Genomic DNA, 21549 nt, shown 5'->3' on the forward strand with positions numbered 1-21549 from the left:
ACGCCCTCGGGCCCTGCACCAAAAGCCATGCTGAATCCTCTTGCTACAGTACCGAGTCGATCTGACTCTGCTCTGAGCACCCTGGCTTCCACCACTTCAGCTTCGACCACTTTGGCACCGAAACACAGACCTAGTTCGGCACCACCAAGACCTTCCACGTTGTCACAGGAACGGTTCCTAGAGACTATGAGGAAGAGGTTTGATCCAAAGCAAAAGAAAATTCACATTCAGCCTTCTGCCGGTCGAATTTTGGCAAAGACAGCGAAGTTGACGCCTACTCCATCGAAGCGCCAGCTTTCATTGGATGAAGCCATTGATCTACCTGCACCTCCTAAAAGGAAGAAAGACATTGCCACTAGTCCTCTTCAGCCACCTTTTTATGCTTTTCCTCCCCCTCTACCACCTCCTCTACCTCCCTCACCACCACCACCTCCTTAACCACAACAATCATTTAGTGATATAGGTGATGTTACTCCGCACGGCTCCCCGCAATCTTACACAGGGAATCAGAGAGGGGAAATGACATAGATCAGCCCCCCACAGATCCATGGGATGCATATGGGATGCATATGACCTTGATGCCCCCTCTTACTCCTCACCCCGCCGGAGATACCGATCCAGACCTCTACCCAGCTGAGCCATCACCCACAGATGATGCAACATCATTTCAGGAACTATTAGCTAGGGCTGCTGCATACCACCAGGCTCCTTAAACAAAGACCCAATAGAGGATGATTTTCTCTTCGAGACGCTTTCTTCCAATACTAGGGCATGCCAGTATCTGCCCATGATGAGATCTTTAGAGACCCAGTAAGCACTGTATTATTACACCAAGGATGGATATAAAATATAAAATACAAAGCTGCGCCCTCAGACCCTCCTCACAGCAAGGGCCAACCTTCTCCAGACTCCCTTGTAGTATCTAATGCCCAAAGGATGGCTAATTCTCAAACAACAGCAGATGTCCCTCCAGCTGATAAGGAGCCTAAACTCATTGATACATCAGGTAAAAAGGTGGCAGTACAGGCAGCCAACTATTAGTGAATTGCCAACACTCAAGGACTGCTGGCAAGATACGACAGAGCACACTGGGATGAAATGAAGGAACTCCTTCAACAGCTCCCTGAGCAGTACAGGAAAAAGGCCACCAAATTGTTCAAGAGGGTAAACTGATCTCAATCAGCTCAATCAGATGTCCTCTTAATGCAGCAGACATAGCTGCCAGGGGTATAAATACAAGCATACTATTGAGAAGGCACATCTGGCTAGGCATATCTGGCTTTACGCCAGAAGTACTGCAAAGACTTTTGAAAACCCCTTTTGACCAGTAACATCTTTTGGTCCCGAGGTAGATGAAACTTTAGAAAAAATGAAGAAAGATAGAAAAGTTGGCAAATCCATGGGGTCACTTCAAACTCCCAATCCTTGTGGCTCTTTTTGGTGTCCAACATATAAACATGGCACCAAAACAGCATCATCAGATGCCTCTTTCTACTCTTATAGGTAACAGCATCAAACTTCCCCTTCAAGGGGATATTACAGAGGCTCATATAGGAGAAACAACTCAAAAGGTCGTTGGAGGACGTCCACTACATTTCTTCCCCACTTGGAAAGCCATAACAGAACAGTGGGTGTTGGACATTATGCAGCATGGTTATCATCTGGAGCTCATCAAAATACCTGCAAACATCCCACCTTCTAAACACAAATCTCTTTAGAACATTTAAATTTGGCAAAACAGGAGATATAGGATCTCCTTCACAAAGGGGTCATTGAGCCAGTCCCCCTTGATCAGCAAGACACAGGAGTATACTCCCTATACTTTCTCATTCCCATAAAAGACGGATCACTTCGGCCTATTTTAGATCTCAGGACACTAAATTATTACACCCTATCAGAACACTTAAATATGGTAACTCTCCAGGATGTGAGTCTTCTGTTACAACAAAAAAGAAGTGTCTGGCGGTAGTCGAAGCCCATCTGCGCTGACAGAGCATTCATGTCTTTTCATATCTTGATGACTGGCTCATCAAAGCCAGAGTGCTTCCATTGTGCCTGCAAGACACTAAGACCACTCTACATCTTCATCAACTTGGGGTTACCATCAACATACAGAAATTGCACAGTCAACTTTCAGATTCAGCCGTATCTAAGGGCTATCCTCAACACACAGCTAGGATTAGCCTACTGAATGCAGTCAGGATTCAAAACATCAAAGTTCTGCTGAAACGGGTTCACCCCAATCTGCGCATAACAGTCAGAACAGTTAAGCGTCTTTTGATCATGTTGACGACTTGCATTGCAATAGTGCCACATGCAAGACTACACATGCTCCTGGTGCAGGAATGTCTGGCGAGTCAATGGTCTCAGCCACAGGGTCAAATACAAGATCTAGTGTTAATAGACAGCCACACTTATCATTCTCCGCAATGGTGGAACACACAAAACTTATCAAAAGAGTGGCTGTTCCTTGACCCTGTTCCCCAGATCATTCTTACAGCAGACATGTCCTTTATAAGATGGGGTGATCATCTACAGAACCTCACAATACAGTGGCTCTGGGACTCCAAACACTGAGGCCTGCACATCAACTACCTAGAGCTTCCTTCAAGCCATTCCTCTGGTGCTGAAAGCCTTTCTAGTTCACCCAACAGGTAAAGTTGTCCTGGCCCAAACGGACAGCACAACAGCTATGTTTTCTCTACAGCAACAGGGGGGGGAACCACACGCTACAGTTATCATGCCTATCTGAGACCATTTGGCGTTGGGCAGTGGCTCACCACACTCACCCGTTTGTGGAACACCTCCTAGGGAATGACCGCAACTTTGCTGACCTTCTCAGCAGGATGTGGCAACAAGTCCACGAATGAGAACTCCACCCTGAGTCCTCCTCCCATACTTCCAAAGATGGGGATTTCCCCAAATAAATCTGTTCGCAACTGAAAGCAAACGCAAAATGCTAAAACTTCGTCTCCATGCTCCCCTATCCAAAGGCAATGCTTAATGGATGAAGTGCTCAGGGATATTTGCCTACGGTTTTCCACCTCTCCCTCTTCTTTCATTTGTGATTCGGAAGCTCAGCCAGACGTCTCTCACCCTCATTCTAGTAGCTCCCACTTGGGCACTACAGCCATGGTTCACCACACTGAAGTCATAGAATTTGCATACTTGAATCTCCCCCCCTCCAGAATGCATGACCATTCTCAAGGAGGCACATAAGCCCACAACCAGAAGTGTGTGTTATGCTGTTAAGTGGAAAAGATTTGCTTTCTACTGCTGTGACGAACACATTGATCCCTTCAATGCAACTGTTCAAAATATTGTCTGCTATTTACTTAATTTGCAGACCTGTGGCCTACTGTGCACATCAATATGTCTGCATCTATCCGCAGTTGCTGCCTACCTGCAAAACAGACAACATGAGGGTTTCGGCTTTAAGGTTCGCGGACAGCATTCTACTTCCATCTAAATCGCCCATGGGCATACAGAAAATCCTGGATGTTTTCAGTAGTTTCTGTTTGCAGAGGGTTGGAAATAAATGTTTATAAAACGAAGTTCATGGTTTTTAAGTTGTCGTACAACACATGCGAAGCCCACCTTAAATGGGTCCCCACTAGAGCAGGTCCATCTGTTTTTGTATCTGGGAATCACTCTTAATGAGAAGTTATATCTTGAAGCGAAGGCTTAAACTGGTGCAACACATTGGTAGGTTGCTGAAGGTTCTCTGCAGTGGTGCAGATTTACACTTATCAAGCACTGGGCGCGGCTCTTTATATTGCCACGCTCTGGGGATGCAAGGCCACTAACCCCCTATAATTAGTTAAGAATTGGTCCCTGAGGCAAGTGCTGAGCCTTCCGGTTAGCACTTCCCTTGTCCCATTAAGGTTAGGCTTAGGGCTTAGGCCAATCTCGGAAAGAATGACAGACCACTAATGTACTGGAGAAAACTCTGGGCTACTCTTGAACTGCTTCACTACCGCAGCAATACTTTGTTTCCCAGGGGCTGGCAATCTTTCCTGGATTAAGGATGTTAGAGACACACTGTTAAACATGGGGTTAGTTAAACTCTGGGAAGATACAGTAATGCTACGATTTCATTTCTAAAACTCCAACAACCAGCCAGTCGCTCTGTTGCTCCTGCTAGAGCATGAAGACTCGCAGGAAAAACTGCTAAGCACAGGGCTCCATTATTGAATTTGGACTCTTGTTAACAGTCCAGATTTCTATATTTTTTTAAGCCTTAATATCTCAAAAACTACTGAACGGACTTACACCAAATCACTAAAAGCACAATCTGCAGACCAAAGTCTAGCTTTCTACCGAATCAGATGAAATTCCGTTCAGCAGCTTTTGCTGTAGCCCGTCTTAAGTCTTTGGAAAATGCATGAGTATTTTAAGTTTTGGGACCCCCTGTTTTCTCAGCCCCCACTTGACAGATTAGCCTACAACGTGCAGTGCACAAATTAGTCAAACAGTAGCACCTTTTTGAACATTTTCACAGCAATTCGTTAAACGGTGCCAAAGTCACTAGCAACACAAAATACTCTTTTCCTATGGAATAGCTGAATCAACTATATTGTGTGTGTCAGCCCGCCCCCCTCTGTGTCCAAAGCAAAACAGTCTAAAAAGCAACGTGCACTTACTGCAGGTGCTCACGTGAGGTTGAGGCCACAACCTTTTAAATTATATTCAACTAAAAATACTGCACTCCCGGAGGGTTCACTTTGCAGATTCCATTTATTGAACAAACATCATTTCCTCAGACACCATGATTCTTTTCAGATCTACTTCTTTATGAAGAGGTTTCAGTCTGTGAATACTCAGCACAGTTCCTGCTTGTCTTGCTCTCATTCAAACTTTTATGGGTGACTGTAATTCTGGTTTTGTTACTTTGCTGCGTGCAAGAGAACCTGAGGTGCTTCTCAAATAATTTGCCACCACTCTCATAAAGTTATTAGTCAGCAGGCCGTGCATTTCTGATTTTCAGTCGTCAGTCCCTTTTCAGCAATAAGATGGTTAAAATGTCATGTTCACAAATCCTCATACGCTTTATAGTTTGACAATGGGCTACTGCTGCTTGCTTCCAGTCCCTTTCCCCAAATAATTATTCAGTTCAGGGCTGCATCGGTATCATGCAAGATGCTGTTGGAGTTATCCATCTGTGTAGTACACACTCAGGAAATTAGTATCTCCTCACTAAACCTATGTACAATCATGATGTCTCCACTCAGTCCACAAATACCGGGTGCTACCGCTTATATTAAATCTATGTATGTATGTATGTATGTATGTATGTATGTATGTATGTATGTATGTATACACACACACTAAAACAACAAAGGTTACAGGGACGTATTCATCTGTTCATATTATTTAATTTTCTAAGCAGTCGCGTACCCCCTGAAGAGGCGTTGCGGACCCCCAGGGTCCCCCGACCCCTCGTTGGGAACCACTGCCTTAAGGCAACTATAACTCACGCCCTCGCTGTGCAAAGTTTTCTCATGAATTATTTTACTGTAGATGTTACAGTGATATTATCAAGGATGTCATAGAAGATGTCATGAGTGACTGCATGGCGAGGGCTCAGATTTTAGTTACCTTAGGACACGAGTTAGAGTTACTTGAAATAAGTCTATTACAGCTGGATTTCTATGGTTTTGTGCATGCAAAACCTGAACCTAATTATAATGTCCCTGTAACCTTTTTCCATTGAATTTCTAGGTATTTTTAAAAAATGTTAATTAAGATGCCCATTGCAATGCATGATGGGGAAGGTGGTGTGGACGCAGAGCTTGGCCTGGCATTGTGCTGCCCCCATCCATGTTTGCTCTTCCTTGCCATCCGTTGTCCAAGTCCACGCCCCTGCTCCCTCATTACAGCCCTGTGTGGCTGTGGTTCTGCCACTGCCCTTCCCACCTACCCTGAACGGTTAGCTTGCTCCCCCACCCACCTCCTCCCTAACCTCTGTTGTCCGAGTCCATGCACCAGCCCCCCTCCTTCTTGCATGGTCCGAAATGCTGCCACTGCCCGCCATTTAGCTTGATGTCCCTGCCCCCTCCTTCTGCCCTCCGTTACCTGTTTCTATGTCCCATCATTGCCCTCCTGCTTAGCCTCTGTGCTTAGCTTGCTGCCCTTCCCCCTCCTTCCCCTTGTTCTCCGATGTCTGTGTGCATGCCCCTGCTCCCTTCCTTTTAGCCATCATGTTTCATAGACTTTCTGCTGCCCCTCCTGTCTACTCTGGGTGTTCTGTTGAGATGCCAGTGCCCCTCCCACCTGTCCAGCATGGTCAGATGGCTGGAGCCTGTCCCTGCCACCTCTGCCCTGCTTGTCTGAGATCCATGCCACTACCCCCACCCTCTTGGACCCCTATTGTCCAATTTTCTGCCACTCCCTTCTACCCTCCGTGCTCTTTTGTGCTGCTACTACTGCCTGCCCTGCATGGTATGTTGTGAAACACCTTCCCCTGCGCTCTCTTGTCTTTGTCCAGCCCCTACCCCTCCCTTTAGTCCTCCATGGTCCTTTGTGCATGGCTCTGCCCCCTCCCTCTTGCGGACCATGGCTGTTATGCTGCCACTAACCCTCCCGCTTGCAATGCATGGTCTTTTGTACAGCCATCCTACCTGCCCTGTGTGGTCAGTTTGCTGCCCCTGACCCCCTCCCGACTTCGCTCCATTGTCGGTGTATATGCCATCATAATGTCACAGTTGCCCTCTGTGGTGTGTTGTGCTTCCAGTGCCTATCCTGCCTTTCATACATGGTCAGCTTGCTGCTTCTGCCCTGCCCACTTGCCCTCTGCCCTCCGTTTTCCATATGCAGGTCCCTGTCCCCACTCTCCTGCCTTGTCTGGTCCGTTGTCGTGTCCCTGCCCCCTCCCATCTGCCCTTCATGGCCCGTTATGCTGCAACTGTCCCTTCTGTCTGACCTGTATGGTCAGCTTGCTGCCCTTGCCTCACCATGATATTTGTGCTTAGGCTGTTCCCAGATATCTATATTTCTTTTTTGTTTAATATTTCAAAAACTACTGAACGCATTTACACCAAATGACAAAAAAGGTGCTTTCTGAATGTAAAGCTACCTTTCTGTCACATTTGGTGTAATTCTATCCAGTGGTTCAGGCTGTAGTCGTGTCTAAAAATCCTTATGGAAATCGACTCCCTGAAACTTTTAACACAGCAGCTGATCTGGCTGTCATCCTAGTTTTGAAGATTTTGTGAAGATTCGTCAAACGGCACCAAAGTTATTGCTAAAACAAACTATGGAAGCTAGATCCTAGCTATACAGGGAGTGCAGAATTATTAGGCAAGTTGTATTTTTGAGGATTAATTTTATTATTGAACAACAACCATGTTCTCAATGAACCCAAAAAACTCATTAATATCAAAGCTGAATATTTTTGGAAGTAGTTTTTAGTTTGTTTTTAGTTTTAGCTATGTTAGGGGGATATCTGTGTGTGCAGGTGACTATTACTGTGCATAATTATTAGGCAACTTAACAAAAAAAAATATATACCCATTTCAATTATTTATTATTACCAGTGAAACCAATATAACATCTCAACATTCACAAATATACATTTCTGACATTCAAAAACAAAACAAAAACAAATCAGTGACCAATATAGCCACCTTTCTTTGCAAGGACACTCAAAAGCCTGCCATCCATGGATTCTGTCAGTGTTTTGATCTGTTCACCATCAACATTGCGTGCAGCAGCAACCACAGCCTCCCAGACACTGTTCAGAGAGGTGTACTGTTTTCCCTCCTTGTAAATCTCACATTTGATGATGGACCACAGGTTCTCAATGGGGTTCAGATCAGGTGAACAAGGAGGCCATGTCATTAGATTTCCTTCTTTTATACCCTTTCTTGCCAGCCACGCTGTGGAGTACTTGGACGCGTGTGATGGAGCATTGTCCTGCATGAAAATCATGTTTTTCTTGAAGGATGCAGACTTCTTCCTGTACCACTGCTTGAAGAAGGTGTCTTCCAGGAACTGGCAGTAGGACTGGGAGTTGAGCTTGACTCCATCCTCAACCCGAAAAGGCCCCACAAGCTCATCTTTGATGATACCAGCCCAAACCAGTACTCCACCTCCACCTTGCTGGCGTCTGAGTCGGACTGGAGCTCTCTGCCCTTTACCAATCCAGCCACGGGCCCATCCATCTGGCCCATCAAGACTCACTCTCATTTCATCAGTCCATAAAACCTTAGAAAAATTAGTCTTCAGATATTTCTTGGCCCAGTCTTGACGTTTCAGCTTGTGTGTCTTGTTCAGTGGTGGTCGTCTTTCAGACTTTCTTACCTTGGCCATGTCTCTGAGTATTGCACACCTTGTGCTTTTGGGCACTCCAGTGATGTTGCAGCTCTGAAATATGGCCAAACTGGTGGCAAGTGGCATCGTGGCAGCTGCACGCTTGACTTTTCTCAGTTCATGGGCAGTTATTTTGCGCCTTGGTTTTTCCACACGCTTCTTGCGACCCTGTTGACTATTTTGAATGAAACGCTTGATTGTTCGATGATCACGCTTCAGAAGCTTTGCAATTTTAAGAGTGCTGCATCCCTCTGCAAGATATCTCACTATTTTTGACTTTTCTGAGCCTGTCAAGTCCTTCTTTTGACCCATTTTGCCAAAGGAAAGGAAGTTGCCTAATAATTATGCACACCTGATATAGGGTGTTGATGTCATTAGACCACACCCCTTCTCATTACAGAGATGCACATCACCTAATATGCTTAATTGGTAGTAGGCTTTCGAGCCTATACAGCTTGGAGTAAGACAACATGCATAAAGAGGATGATGTGGTCAAAATACTCATTTGCCTAATAATTCTGCACTCCCTGTATATATGGTGGAGACGACATATCCATATATAGGTAGTTATAGCTAGGACCTAGTTACCATAGGAAGAGCGTTTTTTGTTTTGCCAATAACTTTTGTGCTGCATGACGAATCTTCATGAAATTATTAAAACGTATTCCTCAGGTGCTTCAGCTGCTGTCTTGAAAGTTTTGGTGGGATCCATCAAGCAGAGGTTGAGTAAAAGAAAGTGTCTCAAAACATGTTTTCCCCATTCATTTTCTCATACGGATTTTGAACACGTCTACAGCCCGAACCGCTGGACGGAATTACACCAAACTTGGTAGAAAGCCTTGGTCCAAAAAGCGTACTTTTGAGATTTGGCGTAAATCTTTTCAGTAGTTTCTGAGATATTCGAGTTTACAAAATATAGATATCTAGAGATGCAGATCCTCCATGGATCCAACTGTCCCTCGGATGATATCTGATTGGATGCAAACACTTCAACAAGGAAGTGTTGGAAGTCATCTTGGGACTCAACTTTAGCTGAGTCCCACAAAAAAAGATTTAAAAAAAGGGGCCAGAGTAGGGTCAACCTGAGCCTTGATCTGGGGGTCCCCCAGGAACCCGGCCAGGTCTAAAAAAGCATGTTTTTAAATCTCTGAAAAATCTGTGGATAGTCTGCGGATAGATACACAGATTTTTCAGAGATTTAAAAAATAAAAAACAAAAGAAAGGTCTACTGCGCTTTGCTTTTTTTATTTTTTTTTGCATCCGAGTGGGCCCGTTCACAGGGGCATTGGGGGCTTAAAAAACGAGGGGGGCCCATGAGGCCTTCCTCCTAGGGTTTATAATAACCCTGGCGACCACCACCTCCCCAGAGTAAATTGCTTTTGAAATAGTAGGGATGTCCTGTGCCCCTGGCCCTGGGAACTGCCCCTCCCTGGGGGTAAGTTCCTATGATACGTTGGGGGGGGGGGGGGGGGGGGATTGCACATCCGCCTGCGACCACCACCTTCCTGGGGCAAAATGCTTTTAAAATAGTAGAGGGCGTCCTGTGGACCCCCAGTCTCTGGGGACTGTCACCTCCCCAGGGCTACTTTATGTTTATGACTTCATTGCGAATACCTATGATGCAGTTCCAGGATTACAAGTAAAATAACATTTTCTTTTTGTGGTTTTCAGAAGCAAGCTCTCGCTTTGGGACTTTGTTTCTGAAGAACAAAAAATTGAAAAGGTTGTGTGGACAGCCACAAATTGTTTTTGTACAATGAAAGGTTCCACTAAGACAGCAGTTCCTTTGAGTGCACAGGGAAGTCCACTGGACTGGTGGTCATCTCTAAATTTGGTGAAAGATAGTCCATAAGGGAGTTGGAGGTAATGTCCTAATGGACTCCACTCCTTCTGTCACACCATAAATGAAACCTTTAGTTCCTTTCTTCTATTAGTTGGTAGAAGATTTCCTTCTCAAAGAATCCTCAACAAATTTGTAGCAGGCTACAAGACCAGATTCCTTTGACATCCTTTGATATTTTCCCTCGTTTTGAATGTGACTCGTAAGGTTTTGAGACTTTGGTGATGGGAAACATCCTGTATCAGCTTCACACCATATACAAGCCCAGTCAAGATATAAATTTGTTCCCCTGCTCTCCTCTCCAGTGCTCTGTAGGCTAGACTGTTTGTATGCTAGTGAGCTCATTTTCTAGTAGTACAACCCTATGTCTTTCTCACTTCTCAATTATGTTCCATATTTAACAGGCATAGAAGAAATTGACATTGTTAAACATGGTTGAAGTTTAAGTCTCTCATGAAAGAAACCAGCTGAATCTTGTCTGCCAGCATCACCTTACATTCACTGGGTTGGGCACCTTAAGCACAACTCGGTTCCTAGTCACAAAGACATACCTATCTATTTGTTATTAGGCCTTTAGCTTGGTTGTTTATTATTCAGGAGGGACCAATAGAAAACTGCTTCACAAATGCACATAGAGGGTTGACCACAGGGCTTGGAGACCAATCCCTGCTGTGTAAAGCCTTTGACTGTGTGCAACAGGGTTCGGCTCCAGGGCCTGGCCTATGGCAACCCAAGCAGATTTGTAAGCCCTTGTTGGCTCTACCTTTGGGTCTTTTGACCCAGTATTGATCTCAACATGGGTTAAGGAGCCCTTACTGGTGTTTGAATACCCCGAGGCAGGATTTCCAGACCTTGGACCTGAGAACCCTGCTTTGGAGTCTGTGAATTCTGCTGCAAATTTTACTTTTTTTTACTTTAAGGGAGGATCTACTTAGGGAACCATCCCCTCAACTACAGCCAGTGTGCCGGTGATGCTACCCTTGCCCCAGTGACTCCTTTCCTTTTTCAGGACCCGGGACTGAACCCTGTGTACTGTAGTGATTGCAAATGATTTTCCTTTTGCTGCAGCCAGCTAATCAGAATCTTTGAGACTGTTGACCCTGCTTGGTTGGACCTGAAGTGGAGGATTAGGAACAAAAGTTCCGTCATCCATTGAGAATTGTTTATTAATTCAAATTTAGACCACAGAGAAAAGTCCAGTTCCTCGCTAAACCTTTTACCTTTTGAAGCCCACCTCAAAGTATTCTGAAGGATATATAGTAGTTTTAATTTTTCCAGATGAAATTTACAGCATTCCATTAAAAATGAGCTGACCTATGGCTAGCCTGGATATTATATACAGTTCTGTCAATGTATATAAAACCCTTCTCACCCACACTATTACAACACGTAGCAGCCAATTGTAGCTCATACAGGCTCTATGATAACTCTCATATACTGCTTACTGTTTTTGCACTCGCATAGGAAAGATCTTGCCTATCACTAAGTACTGTACCAGCACATACTGAGGTGATGTGGCAGGCAAAATAACGATGGATTAAACCCAGATCTGTGACTGGGGGTGAGTTTTTGAAAAGTTTCAGTACTCTGTCCATCATTTTATTTTGTGATGTTGCACAGCACATAAACCGCCCATCACCAACTAAACAGGCATGGAATAACTAACAGGATCTGCCATGTGCTGCTGGCCAATCCTGGTAGACTCTATTTTAGTCTGTCACTGCAGGTCCTAATTAGCTGCATACAATGACTACTTGTTTAGATCTTTAAATTTCGGAATCACTTCTCCAGCCAGGCCCACACACGACCATAAACTTTAAACAGAATATCAAGTTGAAGAATCCTGTGCAGGAGACAGCTAAGTAGATTTTCATCATAAAAAATAACTTAAAGGGACTATCAGAGCTACTCTAACTTACTGGAGTACTGAAAACCATAAGCTGCATGTCTCTTTTCGTACACCTCTTCATCAGCTACATTGCTAAGCACTGCGTCATGTAACTTGATAAACATACCTTGCTGGTCTTCATGCATGACATAGAAACACTTTCCACATAGGATCAAAAACAAAGACAGCAACTGCACACCGTGCTCTGAATGTAGGCAAGCATTTTTAGGGACCCACATAGGGATATGATACAATAAAATACAATGTCATCACCGAGGGGCTGGAGGATGGGTGGAATGCTGCTGGCATATGGGCATATGCTCCCTGTTGCATTGTGGTGTTTGCAGTACATCGTATCTTAAGTATTTCAAAATGAAAGTATTCACTAGCAGTTGGTACACCCAGTGCTTGATCTCCTATTCATGCCTGGACTCATTTTTCCGGCTGATTGCCTGTCTTCAAAAATATGTAGCATTTCAAACCGAGGTGCTTGCAGTGCTGCAGGTAGCACTCCATAGCACGCAGTTGCATACTAAGGCTTGTCAGCCTAATCACTTTTGGAGAAATATATGGTAAAGAATGTACAGTAATACGAGCATTGGCTGAACCTATTGATGGTCAAAACTTCTTTACCGCAGTTGCCTCAGTATAATGGGGGAACAAGCGCTGCTATCCCACCAGTGTTCTAGTGTTCTTCCTTTTGGCCTCCAATAATGTAAAATCACAACCCTAGTTGTTTTATTAAATACTAATTGATATTTTGTATCTACATCGAGGCCCCACATTCATCCCTGTAGTAGACCACGTCCCAAATTCGTATGCGCTTACATTTGTACCCCTCATTATTGCTACTTACTTGTGTTCTGATGTCTTAAACAGTATTGCACCAATATCAGATAACTGTGATCAACATTAAAACTGATTTAGTTTTTACTCTCTTACAGTCCATGATTATTCATTCACGTATCACTCCAAACCTGTGAAAAAACAACTGATACATTTAACCATTGCTGGCACTGCCCAACTACATAAAAAAAAAGTGAACATCTTATTCTTCACCCCTAGATCAATTACCTGTCACACGTAAAGTGTAGTGTATGATATCATAAAAAATAGGCTTGCATACCCCTTCCGGAGTGGACAAAAAAAAGAGTTTCTACTCCCTTACTCTTTAAATTGGAGAGTCACGTTCCTTAGGCACCATACTCCAGATTATTGTTAACATGAATTCCTCTTGGTCTCAAAAGTTGTATGGTTCCTGCTGGTTAGAACCCTTTTGTGTATAGAGGTACAGCAATCCCATCCTTGCAATACTCAGTCCATTCATACACATATTATAAACTCATATTTCGTGCAATACTTCTCCCTTTTTTAGGCTTCTCTCATACATTGCATGGTCTGTATTTCTGTTCATTGAGTTTGCTTCTATGACGCTTAGTTGATTCACGCTGGGTAGATTTCCTATCCTTTTACCACCATTTGGAAAGAAAACCCTCCTAAATAGCCACAACACATACTTCAGAGTCCGCACATTTCTCTTGCCTCAGCTCCGGCACAGTTGCTTCCTGAAAATGTGGTCATTTTATGTTTGTGCGATACACCATCAATATTATTGTTGTGAATATTTGCATCCCTGACGATCAGTGAATTATCTAGCACTAAGTAGTTAGTTGGGTCGGCAAAGAAACCTAGCCTAGCACTCAGACCATAAAGGTCAAATTGACATTGATATTTCAACTAATAACTTACTGTCTATCCTTAAGACTAAATGTGCAATTGTTTTTGCTGTAGGTGGCGGTTGCATTGGATCATCCAACAGTTCATCCCTTTGAACATGAAGGATGCTTGGAAGAACATGAGACTGTACTTATAGAGGAAACAGTGAGTTTATATACAGCTTGACCAAAAAGTAAAGATCCTGTACTGGTGGAAAGGGAGTATGATGTATATGTGATGATCATCAAATGCATTACATAGGGACAGAGTGTGCTGTACTAGGAATGAGGCATGTTGTTAACTGAATTGATAGAGGAAAAACTACTGTGGCATCCATTAACAGAGGGGGTTGAAAGCAGTGGGACTACTAAGTAGTGCTGAAAATCAAGGCTGCAGTTACTAGATGTGATTGAAGGCTAGGACATTGACTGTGAAGTGCTGAGGAGCACAGCTCTGTTACCAATTGGTATGAATTGCAGTTGTTCTGACTGTGCAGTGTTCATGATCATGGCTCCCTTAATGGTTGGGATTGAGGGCAAAGAGGGCAAGAACTAGGGATCCTGTTTCCGAGTGATTTATAATGAGTCACACCAGTTCTAGTGTAACTAGTCCCACATGATTGAAGGGTCACAGTATAATAGATGTATTGATATGCCAGTAAGCTACACACGTTTTATATAACAAAATATTATCCACAGTCAGGAAGGGGCTTTCTCCCAGTCATATCCCTGTGGGAGTTTCGCACCCAGGGATGTTGGTGTTTGTCCTGCTAGGGTTGATTTTGAAGCAGTTGTTCACTGGTTTTAGTCCCTCCAATGAGTTTGGTCTATAGCCCCTGAAACAGAATACCACATGCCATGGGCTAGAGCTAGTACCTGCATGCATTATTAGTAGTGAAACCATAGTATTGACAAGGGGGCCATCTGTAGGACAATGTATTTTAGAAAGACTGGTTCAATTTCAAATATACTGTGCTTTTATGTGTAACATGCATCCGCTGCCCTACTCTGCTTTGCATAACTAATGCAGTGTTGCACTGTGCAGCATAGTGTAGTGTGGCACTGAACATCACATTGTATGTGCTGCACTGAAATATCTATTATGGGCTGCCCCGCTGCATACATATTACACTGCTCTGTAGAGCACCCTGTATACCTTTTTTGTTCAATTAAGTAGGGTCATGTGGTCAAGCAACTTAGACCAGGAAAATTAATGTAAGAATTTTTACTTGGCATTGGGAGTGCAGGTCACCTTATACTCTCGGTTAAATCAGTGAAATATCAGTTTTTGCAAGCACAATGAAAATAAATGCCTGAGGCTATAAGTAAACAGAAAACATATTTACAAGTAACATAAAGTTTACACGAGTACCTGCTTGGCAAGAGCCAGGATGAACCTTACCTGGCACTTTGATTTGGACTGTAGATACCTCATGGTATTTTTGGAGGAGAAGGGACAAAGTTTGCACTTATGAGAAACTGGCCTGTTACCTAATGGAATTGAATGAAAGGAGGTTAGAAGGTCAGTGCAGTGAAACAGTATTGTAGTTGTCTGATGGGATTAAGGAAAGGAAGCTTGGCACACAATGCTAGTGAACTGGTGCAAACCTGACTGCATTTGTGAAAAGTATTGAATGCACAGTTTTTGTTGTCCCAGGTGCCTCTCACGTGGACAGTTCATATTCCTGAAGGTCATAGCAAACACTTGGAAGAACATCAAAATATGCTTAAAGAAGAAACGGTGAGTGAAGATGGGTAAGCTTAGCACAAAGGAGTGTTTTTTAAGTGTGCGAGTGGGTTGGGTGTGTTTGAGATTCATGGCCTCTACTACTTTGATGGCAAGCGACTAAATGAGCAGGTGTACAAAGCTAAGAAGTCACTGTGAAATATGTGAGTATTAAAAAACGTGTGTTGTCATTTTAGGATTCTGTTGCATTGGATAGTGCTACAGTCCATGTGTCTCCGGAAGAGAAGGAGTGTTTTGTAGAACATCAAAAGAAAATCATTGAAGAAGTGGTAAGTAGTAAGAATGGTTAAAATCTAAATGTTTTGTAGCAGAACAGTAAGCTATCCTTTATCACTAAGGCTGTTAGTGTTGTAAATACTTTTTAACCCTTTGGTTGCTCTGTTTAAACATGTGCGTCATAAGTGGGTGTTTCCAGAAGAGTCACCCTTATGGCATATATATATATGCCATTAATGTCCCCCAACAGCGCATGGCAGTTTATATATGTATTTATTTTGTTCTCCAGCATTGAATCTTTATTATATTTACATGCTTCGGTCCTTCCCTGTCTCCAGACAGGGCATCCCCATTAACTTTAACAGTAAACAGTGTTAAAATGACATATGCCTCAAAAACATTATTTGCTTAGTAGCATATTGACTTAATTTAAAATACCCTGAACGTCGGCCAATGAGGTGGAGGTTGTAAGCTCTCCTACAACCTCCCAGAGGCTCCACATACTTCAGATTTCTACTGTACTGCAATGTGACGGAGTTCTTGAGAAGCTTTTTTCTGACCTTTCACTGGCCTCAACTTGCTACTTCCTGGTTTACCCTGGAGCTTAGCCAGCCCCATCTTCAGCTTTGTGTACTGCAAGTTGTTTTGGGGATAAGGTTCTGCTAATTCTCTCTTTTTTTTTAATGAATGATGGAGAGTTTCTGGATGAGAGAGACTTTCACTCTATCACCAACTATCATCACGACTGACAGAAACAAATCTCTTCTCAGATCCTTTCTCTTTCTGTTGTCAGAAGATGATCTACAATAATGACCCATATGTGCATATGTATTTACTGTCTTTATCCAGCGCACAAGGCCTCACGCTCTGACATGTGTAGAACATTTCCTTCAAACACTCTTAACGATAAAGAGAGAGGATGTTGGCCTTTTGTGTATTTGAAAGTAAAAACTACCATTGTAATGGAGAGGTTTCCTTATCCGGGTATGATTCTACAAAGTCAGTGCAAAACCTGTATTATGGATTTTCTGGAGTTGGCCTTGAATCTAAAACGCCATCCTCTGGAAAAATCAGCTTGGAAATCCAGCTTCCTGGATGTCCTGACTGTACTCCAGGCCTCACCAGGGACTTTATTTTAACCATCATCGACCAAGTGACGGCAAGCCTTCCCAACTAAGTTTTGGATTCTGAGCTGGAACAGGATCTCAGCGACTAGGACATCTCTGAGACTGCTTATAGTCCTAGGCAGTTGGAAGTTCCTTACATTTCAATGTTTGAGGAGGACACCTTGGACAATGCGTATGCTTACGAGGAGTAGGACTACCAGCCATAGACATTTGCAGCTGATCACACTCCTCAAACCTATGTACCTTCTTTTAGTTATACAGGCTACAGGGTTTTGCAGGTGCCTGTGTTATTTTTGTCAACCTTGCAACAGATGATGGGCAGATTGTAAAGATTGCTCCCGTCAAGCTGTGTCCACCCTGTCTCCATCTCTGCCACCACAGCCACCTCAACTTCCAGCTGCTCCTATGCCTCCTTCACCTCTTGCAGACCAGCCTCAGTTGACAGTCACCAGTACTGGTCCTGCCGTCTCCTAAGGATATGGGCGATGTGGATTCTTGAGATTCTGTGTATTTTGATTCAGAGGATGAGGGCGTACTATACCAGCCTTGGGTAATTTGCCTGGCAAATTGTTCAAGCATTCAATTCTGGACAACATAGCCCATTTCTATGTACACATGGAGAGAGTAACTGACTTTAGGGAGCAGCCTCGTGAAGCTACTTATAATGGATTTTGTCTGGTCATAAGGCCTAACGTTGATGAAAATGACAGCCACTGTATCAGCAGTGGTCCATCTTTTAGAGAAAATGTTTAGGGCCCCAGTCACATCCCCAGCCTGCTTACAGCCCATCCCACACAAGATTTTATCATGTCTGCAGCCCAGGCTGGAATCAGATAAGCTTTTCATGCCTTTGTCTGCACACCCCATTGGAATGGCAGATGCATAGATAATTTGGTCCATAGGGTTGGTTCCTTGGCGTCTGCATCAGTCAATAAGTCAATCCTGCAAACTCTTTGGCAATTTTATGCCATTACTATCGCCAGATGTGGCTTGACATTTCACCAGTAATTGGCCTCATATTGGGGAATAAGAGATCAATTGCTAAAGCAATCGTCAAAGATGATAATTTCGGTGGCCATCATTGATATCACAGTGGATGTTTCAGACACAGGCTTTCCCTTCTCCTTCTTTTGCAGGTCCTATTCCGTCAGGATCCACCTTTGGTATTTTCCAGTCTTGTCAGGGTCTTGCACAGTACTTTTCTAAAGTTCTCCTGTGGGTTTGGGGAAAAAACAGGTACTAACCTTTTCTCTCCTGGTCTCTGGGGGCACCCTGGTACTTACCTTCTGGGGTTCCTAGTTCCTCCAGCTCCCCTCTACAGATTCCACTTCCTTGGGTGGGGGACTGCCTTTCACATTCCACTTATATAGTATATGGTTTTGTCTCTCCCTAGAACCTTTATTATTTACTATTTTTGTTAACTATTTGCTATTGCTTTCTATGCTAATCACTGACTTCTGATGTGCTCCTAATAGTTTGTTTACTTACCTCCTAGTGGAGTATTGCCTATACATTATTTTAGTATTTGTGTTACAATAATAAAGTACCTTTACTTTTGCAACACTGTGTGGTCCTTTCATGTGTGTAAGTGCTGTGTGACTGTAGTGGTATTGTATTAGCTTTGCATGCCTCCTAGATAAGTCTTGGCTGCTCATCCTCAGCTACCTCTAGAGAGCCCTGGCTTCCTAGACACTGTCTACACTTCACTAATAGGGGATACCTGGACCTGGTATAAGGTGGTAACACCATAGGTGTTCACCACATACCAGGCCAGCTTCCTACACCAAACATCCCTATCTTCAGTGATGCCATGATGTAGCTGGGAACTCGTATAGACCAGTGTCCAGCACATGCATTTAAAATGGCTTCCCTGCCCACTTACCTTGTCTGGGAATTGCCAAAAACATTGCAGGGGCATATCTTCTCTTGCAAATATGCCCTCACATGTAATATAACGCACCCTGCCTTAGGGCTGTAAGGCTTGCTGGAGGGGTGACTTACATATATTGCATGCAGTGTTAGGGGACATGGCACACGCGCTGTGTGCCATGTCATGTTTTCACTTTTGTCTGCACCAAGACACGCTTCCTACAATGGCAGCCTGTCATATGGTTGGTGAGGGGGTCCCTTAAGGTGGCACAATCCATGCTGCAGCTCTTAGGGACCCTCTTTAGCACCTCAGGCCCTAGGTACCAGGGGCACTATTTACTGGGGACTTCGAGATGGTTCTAAAGGATTTGCTAATTGGGGAAGCAATTGTATAGTTTAGGTAATGAGATCTGGCACTGGGGAACTGGTTAGCAGAAACCCATTGCACTTTCAGTTGAAATCATATCAGATACTAGGCAAAACGTGAGGGATAGCTATGTGTGAAGAATTCCCATATCCCCCTTCTCTGTACCTGATGTGACCTCCGATCCTGCCTCAGAAATCCTATCCAAGTTACACTGAAAACCTGGAAAAGAAAGCACCATTCACATAAGCAACAAAATAAAAGTCAACAAGATTTCTTCTTTAATAATTTTGAAAGAATGGCACAGACTGCTGCCTAGCCTGTTGACAAGTGGGGTCCATGTTTGGGGCCACTTCTCACAGGAGACCTAGGAACAGCATATCAGGCAGCCAACCCCTGTGGAACTACACCCTATGCAGAGATAAAAAAAAATATCCTGGAGCGGCTTGGAGTTTAATGAAACCTATAGGGTATGATTGCAACAAATTAAAGAGGGCCCTCAGGAAACTCCTAGGGCTGTATATTATTGCATCAAGGATATGGGCGACTGGTGGCTGAACCCAGAGTGTAGGAAGTTGGCTCTGTATGTGCTATTTCAAAGTAAGGAATAGCATGCACAGAGTCCAAGGGTTCCCCTTAGAGGTAAAATAGTGGTAAAAATAGATAATACTAATGCTCTATTTTGTGGTAGTGTGGTTGAGCAGTAGGCTTATCCAAGGAGTAGTGTTAAGCATTTGTTGTACATACACATAGACAATAAATGAGATACACACACTCAGAGACAAATCCAGCCAATAGGTTTTTATATAGAAAAATATCTTTTCTTAGTTTATTTTAAGAACCACAGGTTCAAATTCTACATGTAATATCTCATTCGAAAGGTATTGCAGGTAAGTACTTTAGGAACTTCAAATCATCAAAATTGCATGTATACTTTTCAAGTTATTCACAAATAGCTGTTTTAAAAGTGGACACTTAGTGCAATTCTCACAGTTCCTAGGGGAGGTAAGTATTTGTTAGGTTAACCAGGTAAGTAAGACACTTACAGGGCTTAGTTCTTGGTCCAAGGTAGCCCACCGTTGGGGGTTCAGAGCAACCCCAAAGTCACCACACCAGCAGCTCAGGGCCGGTCAGGTGCAGAGTTCAAAGTGGTGCCCAAAACACATAGGCTAGAATGGAGAGAAGGGGGTGCCCCGGTTCCGGTCTGTTTGCAGGTAAGTACCCGCGTCTTCGGAGGGCAGACCAGGGGGGTTTTGTAGGGCACCGGGGGGGACACAAGTCCACACAGAAATTTCACCCTCAGCAGCGCGGGGGCGGCCGGGTGCAGTGTAGGAACAGGCGTCGGGTTCGCAATGTTAGTCTATGAGAGATCTCGGGATCTCTTCAGCGCTGCAGGCAGGCAAGGGGGGGATTCCTCGGGGAAACCTCCACTTGGGCAAGGGAGAGGGACTCCTGGGGGTCACTTCTCCAGTGAAAGTCCGGTCCTTCAGGTCCTGGGGGCTGCGGGTGCAGGGTCTCTCCCAGGCGTCGGGACTTTAGGTTCAAAGAGTCGCGGTCAGGGGAAGCCTCGGGATTCCCTCTGCAGGCGGCGCTGTGGGGGTTCAGGGGGGACAGGTTTTTGTACTCACAGTCTTAGAGTAGTCCTGGGGTCCCTCCTGAGGTGTTGGATCGCCACCAGCCGAGTCGGGGTCGCCGGGTGCAGTGTCGCAAGTCTCACGCTTCTTGCGGGGAGCTGGCAGGGTTCTTTAAAGCTGCTGGAAACAAAGTTGCAGCTTTTCTTGGAGCAGGTCCGCTGTCCTCGGGAGTTTCTTGTCTTTTCGAAGCAGGGGCAGTCCTCAGAGGATGTCGAGGTCGCTGGTCCCTTTGGAAGGCGTCGCTGGAGCAGGATCTTTGGAAGGCAGGAGACAGGCCGGTGAGTTTCTGGAGCCAAGGCAGTTGTCGTCTTCTGGTCTTCCTCTGCAGGGGTTTTTCAGCTAGGCAGTCCTTCTTCTTGTAGTTGCAGGAATCTAATTTTCTAGGGTTCAGGGTAGCCCTTAAATACTAAATTTAAGGGCGTGTTTAGGTCTGGGGGGTTAGTAGCCAATGGCTACTAGCCCTGAGGGTGGGTACACCCTCTTTGTGCCTCCTCCCAAGGGGAGGGGGTCACAATCCTAACCCTATTGGGGGAATCCTCCATCTGCAAGATGGAGGATTTCTAAAAGTTAGAGTCACTTCAGCTCAGGACACCTTAGGGGCTGTCCTGACTGGCCAGTGACTCCTCCTTGTTGCTTTCTTTGTTCCCTCCAGCCTTGCCGCCAAAAGTGGGGGCCGTGGCCGGAGGGGGCGGGCAACTCCACTAAGCTGGAGTGCCCTGCTGGGCTGTGACAAAGGGGGGGAGCCTTTGAGGCTCACCGCCAGGTGTCACAGTTCCTGCCTGGGGGAGGTGTTAGCATCTCCACCCAGTGCAGGCTTTGTTACTGGCCTCAGAGTGACA

At 44.5% G+C, this 21549-nt stretch overlaps 1 protein-coding gene across 2 annotated transcripts in view; it reads left to right on the forward strand.

The window, feature by feature from the left end:
- Nucleotides 1-21549, forward strand: part of LOC138288176 (zinc finger protein 546-like) — a 689754-nt gene that overhangs the window by 118749 nt on the left and 549456 nt on the right. For both annotated transcript variants that reach the window (XM_069229499.1, XM_069229500.1), the window contains exons 7-9: nucleotides 13830-13919; nucleotides 15411-15494; nucleotides 15677-15769. In XM_069229499.1, coding sequence (XP_069085600.1) covers nucleotides 13830-13919; nucleotides 15411-15494; nucleotides 15677-15769 — 267 coding nt within the window. The remainder of the gene's footprint in view (nucleotides 1-13829; nucleotides 13920-15410; nucleotides 15495-15676; nucleotides 15770-21549) is intronic.

This window comes from Pleurodeles waltl, chromosome 4_1 (assembly GCF_031143425.1).
Source record: "Pleurodeles waltl isolate 20211129_DDA chromosome 4_1, aPleWal1.hap1.20221129, whole genome shotgun sequence".
Taxonomy (NCBI): domain Eukaryota; kingdom Metazoa; phylum Chordata; class Amphibia; order Caudata; family Salamandridae; genus Pleurodeles; species Pleurodeles waltl.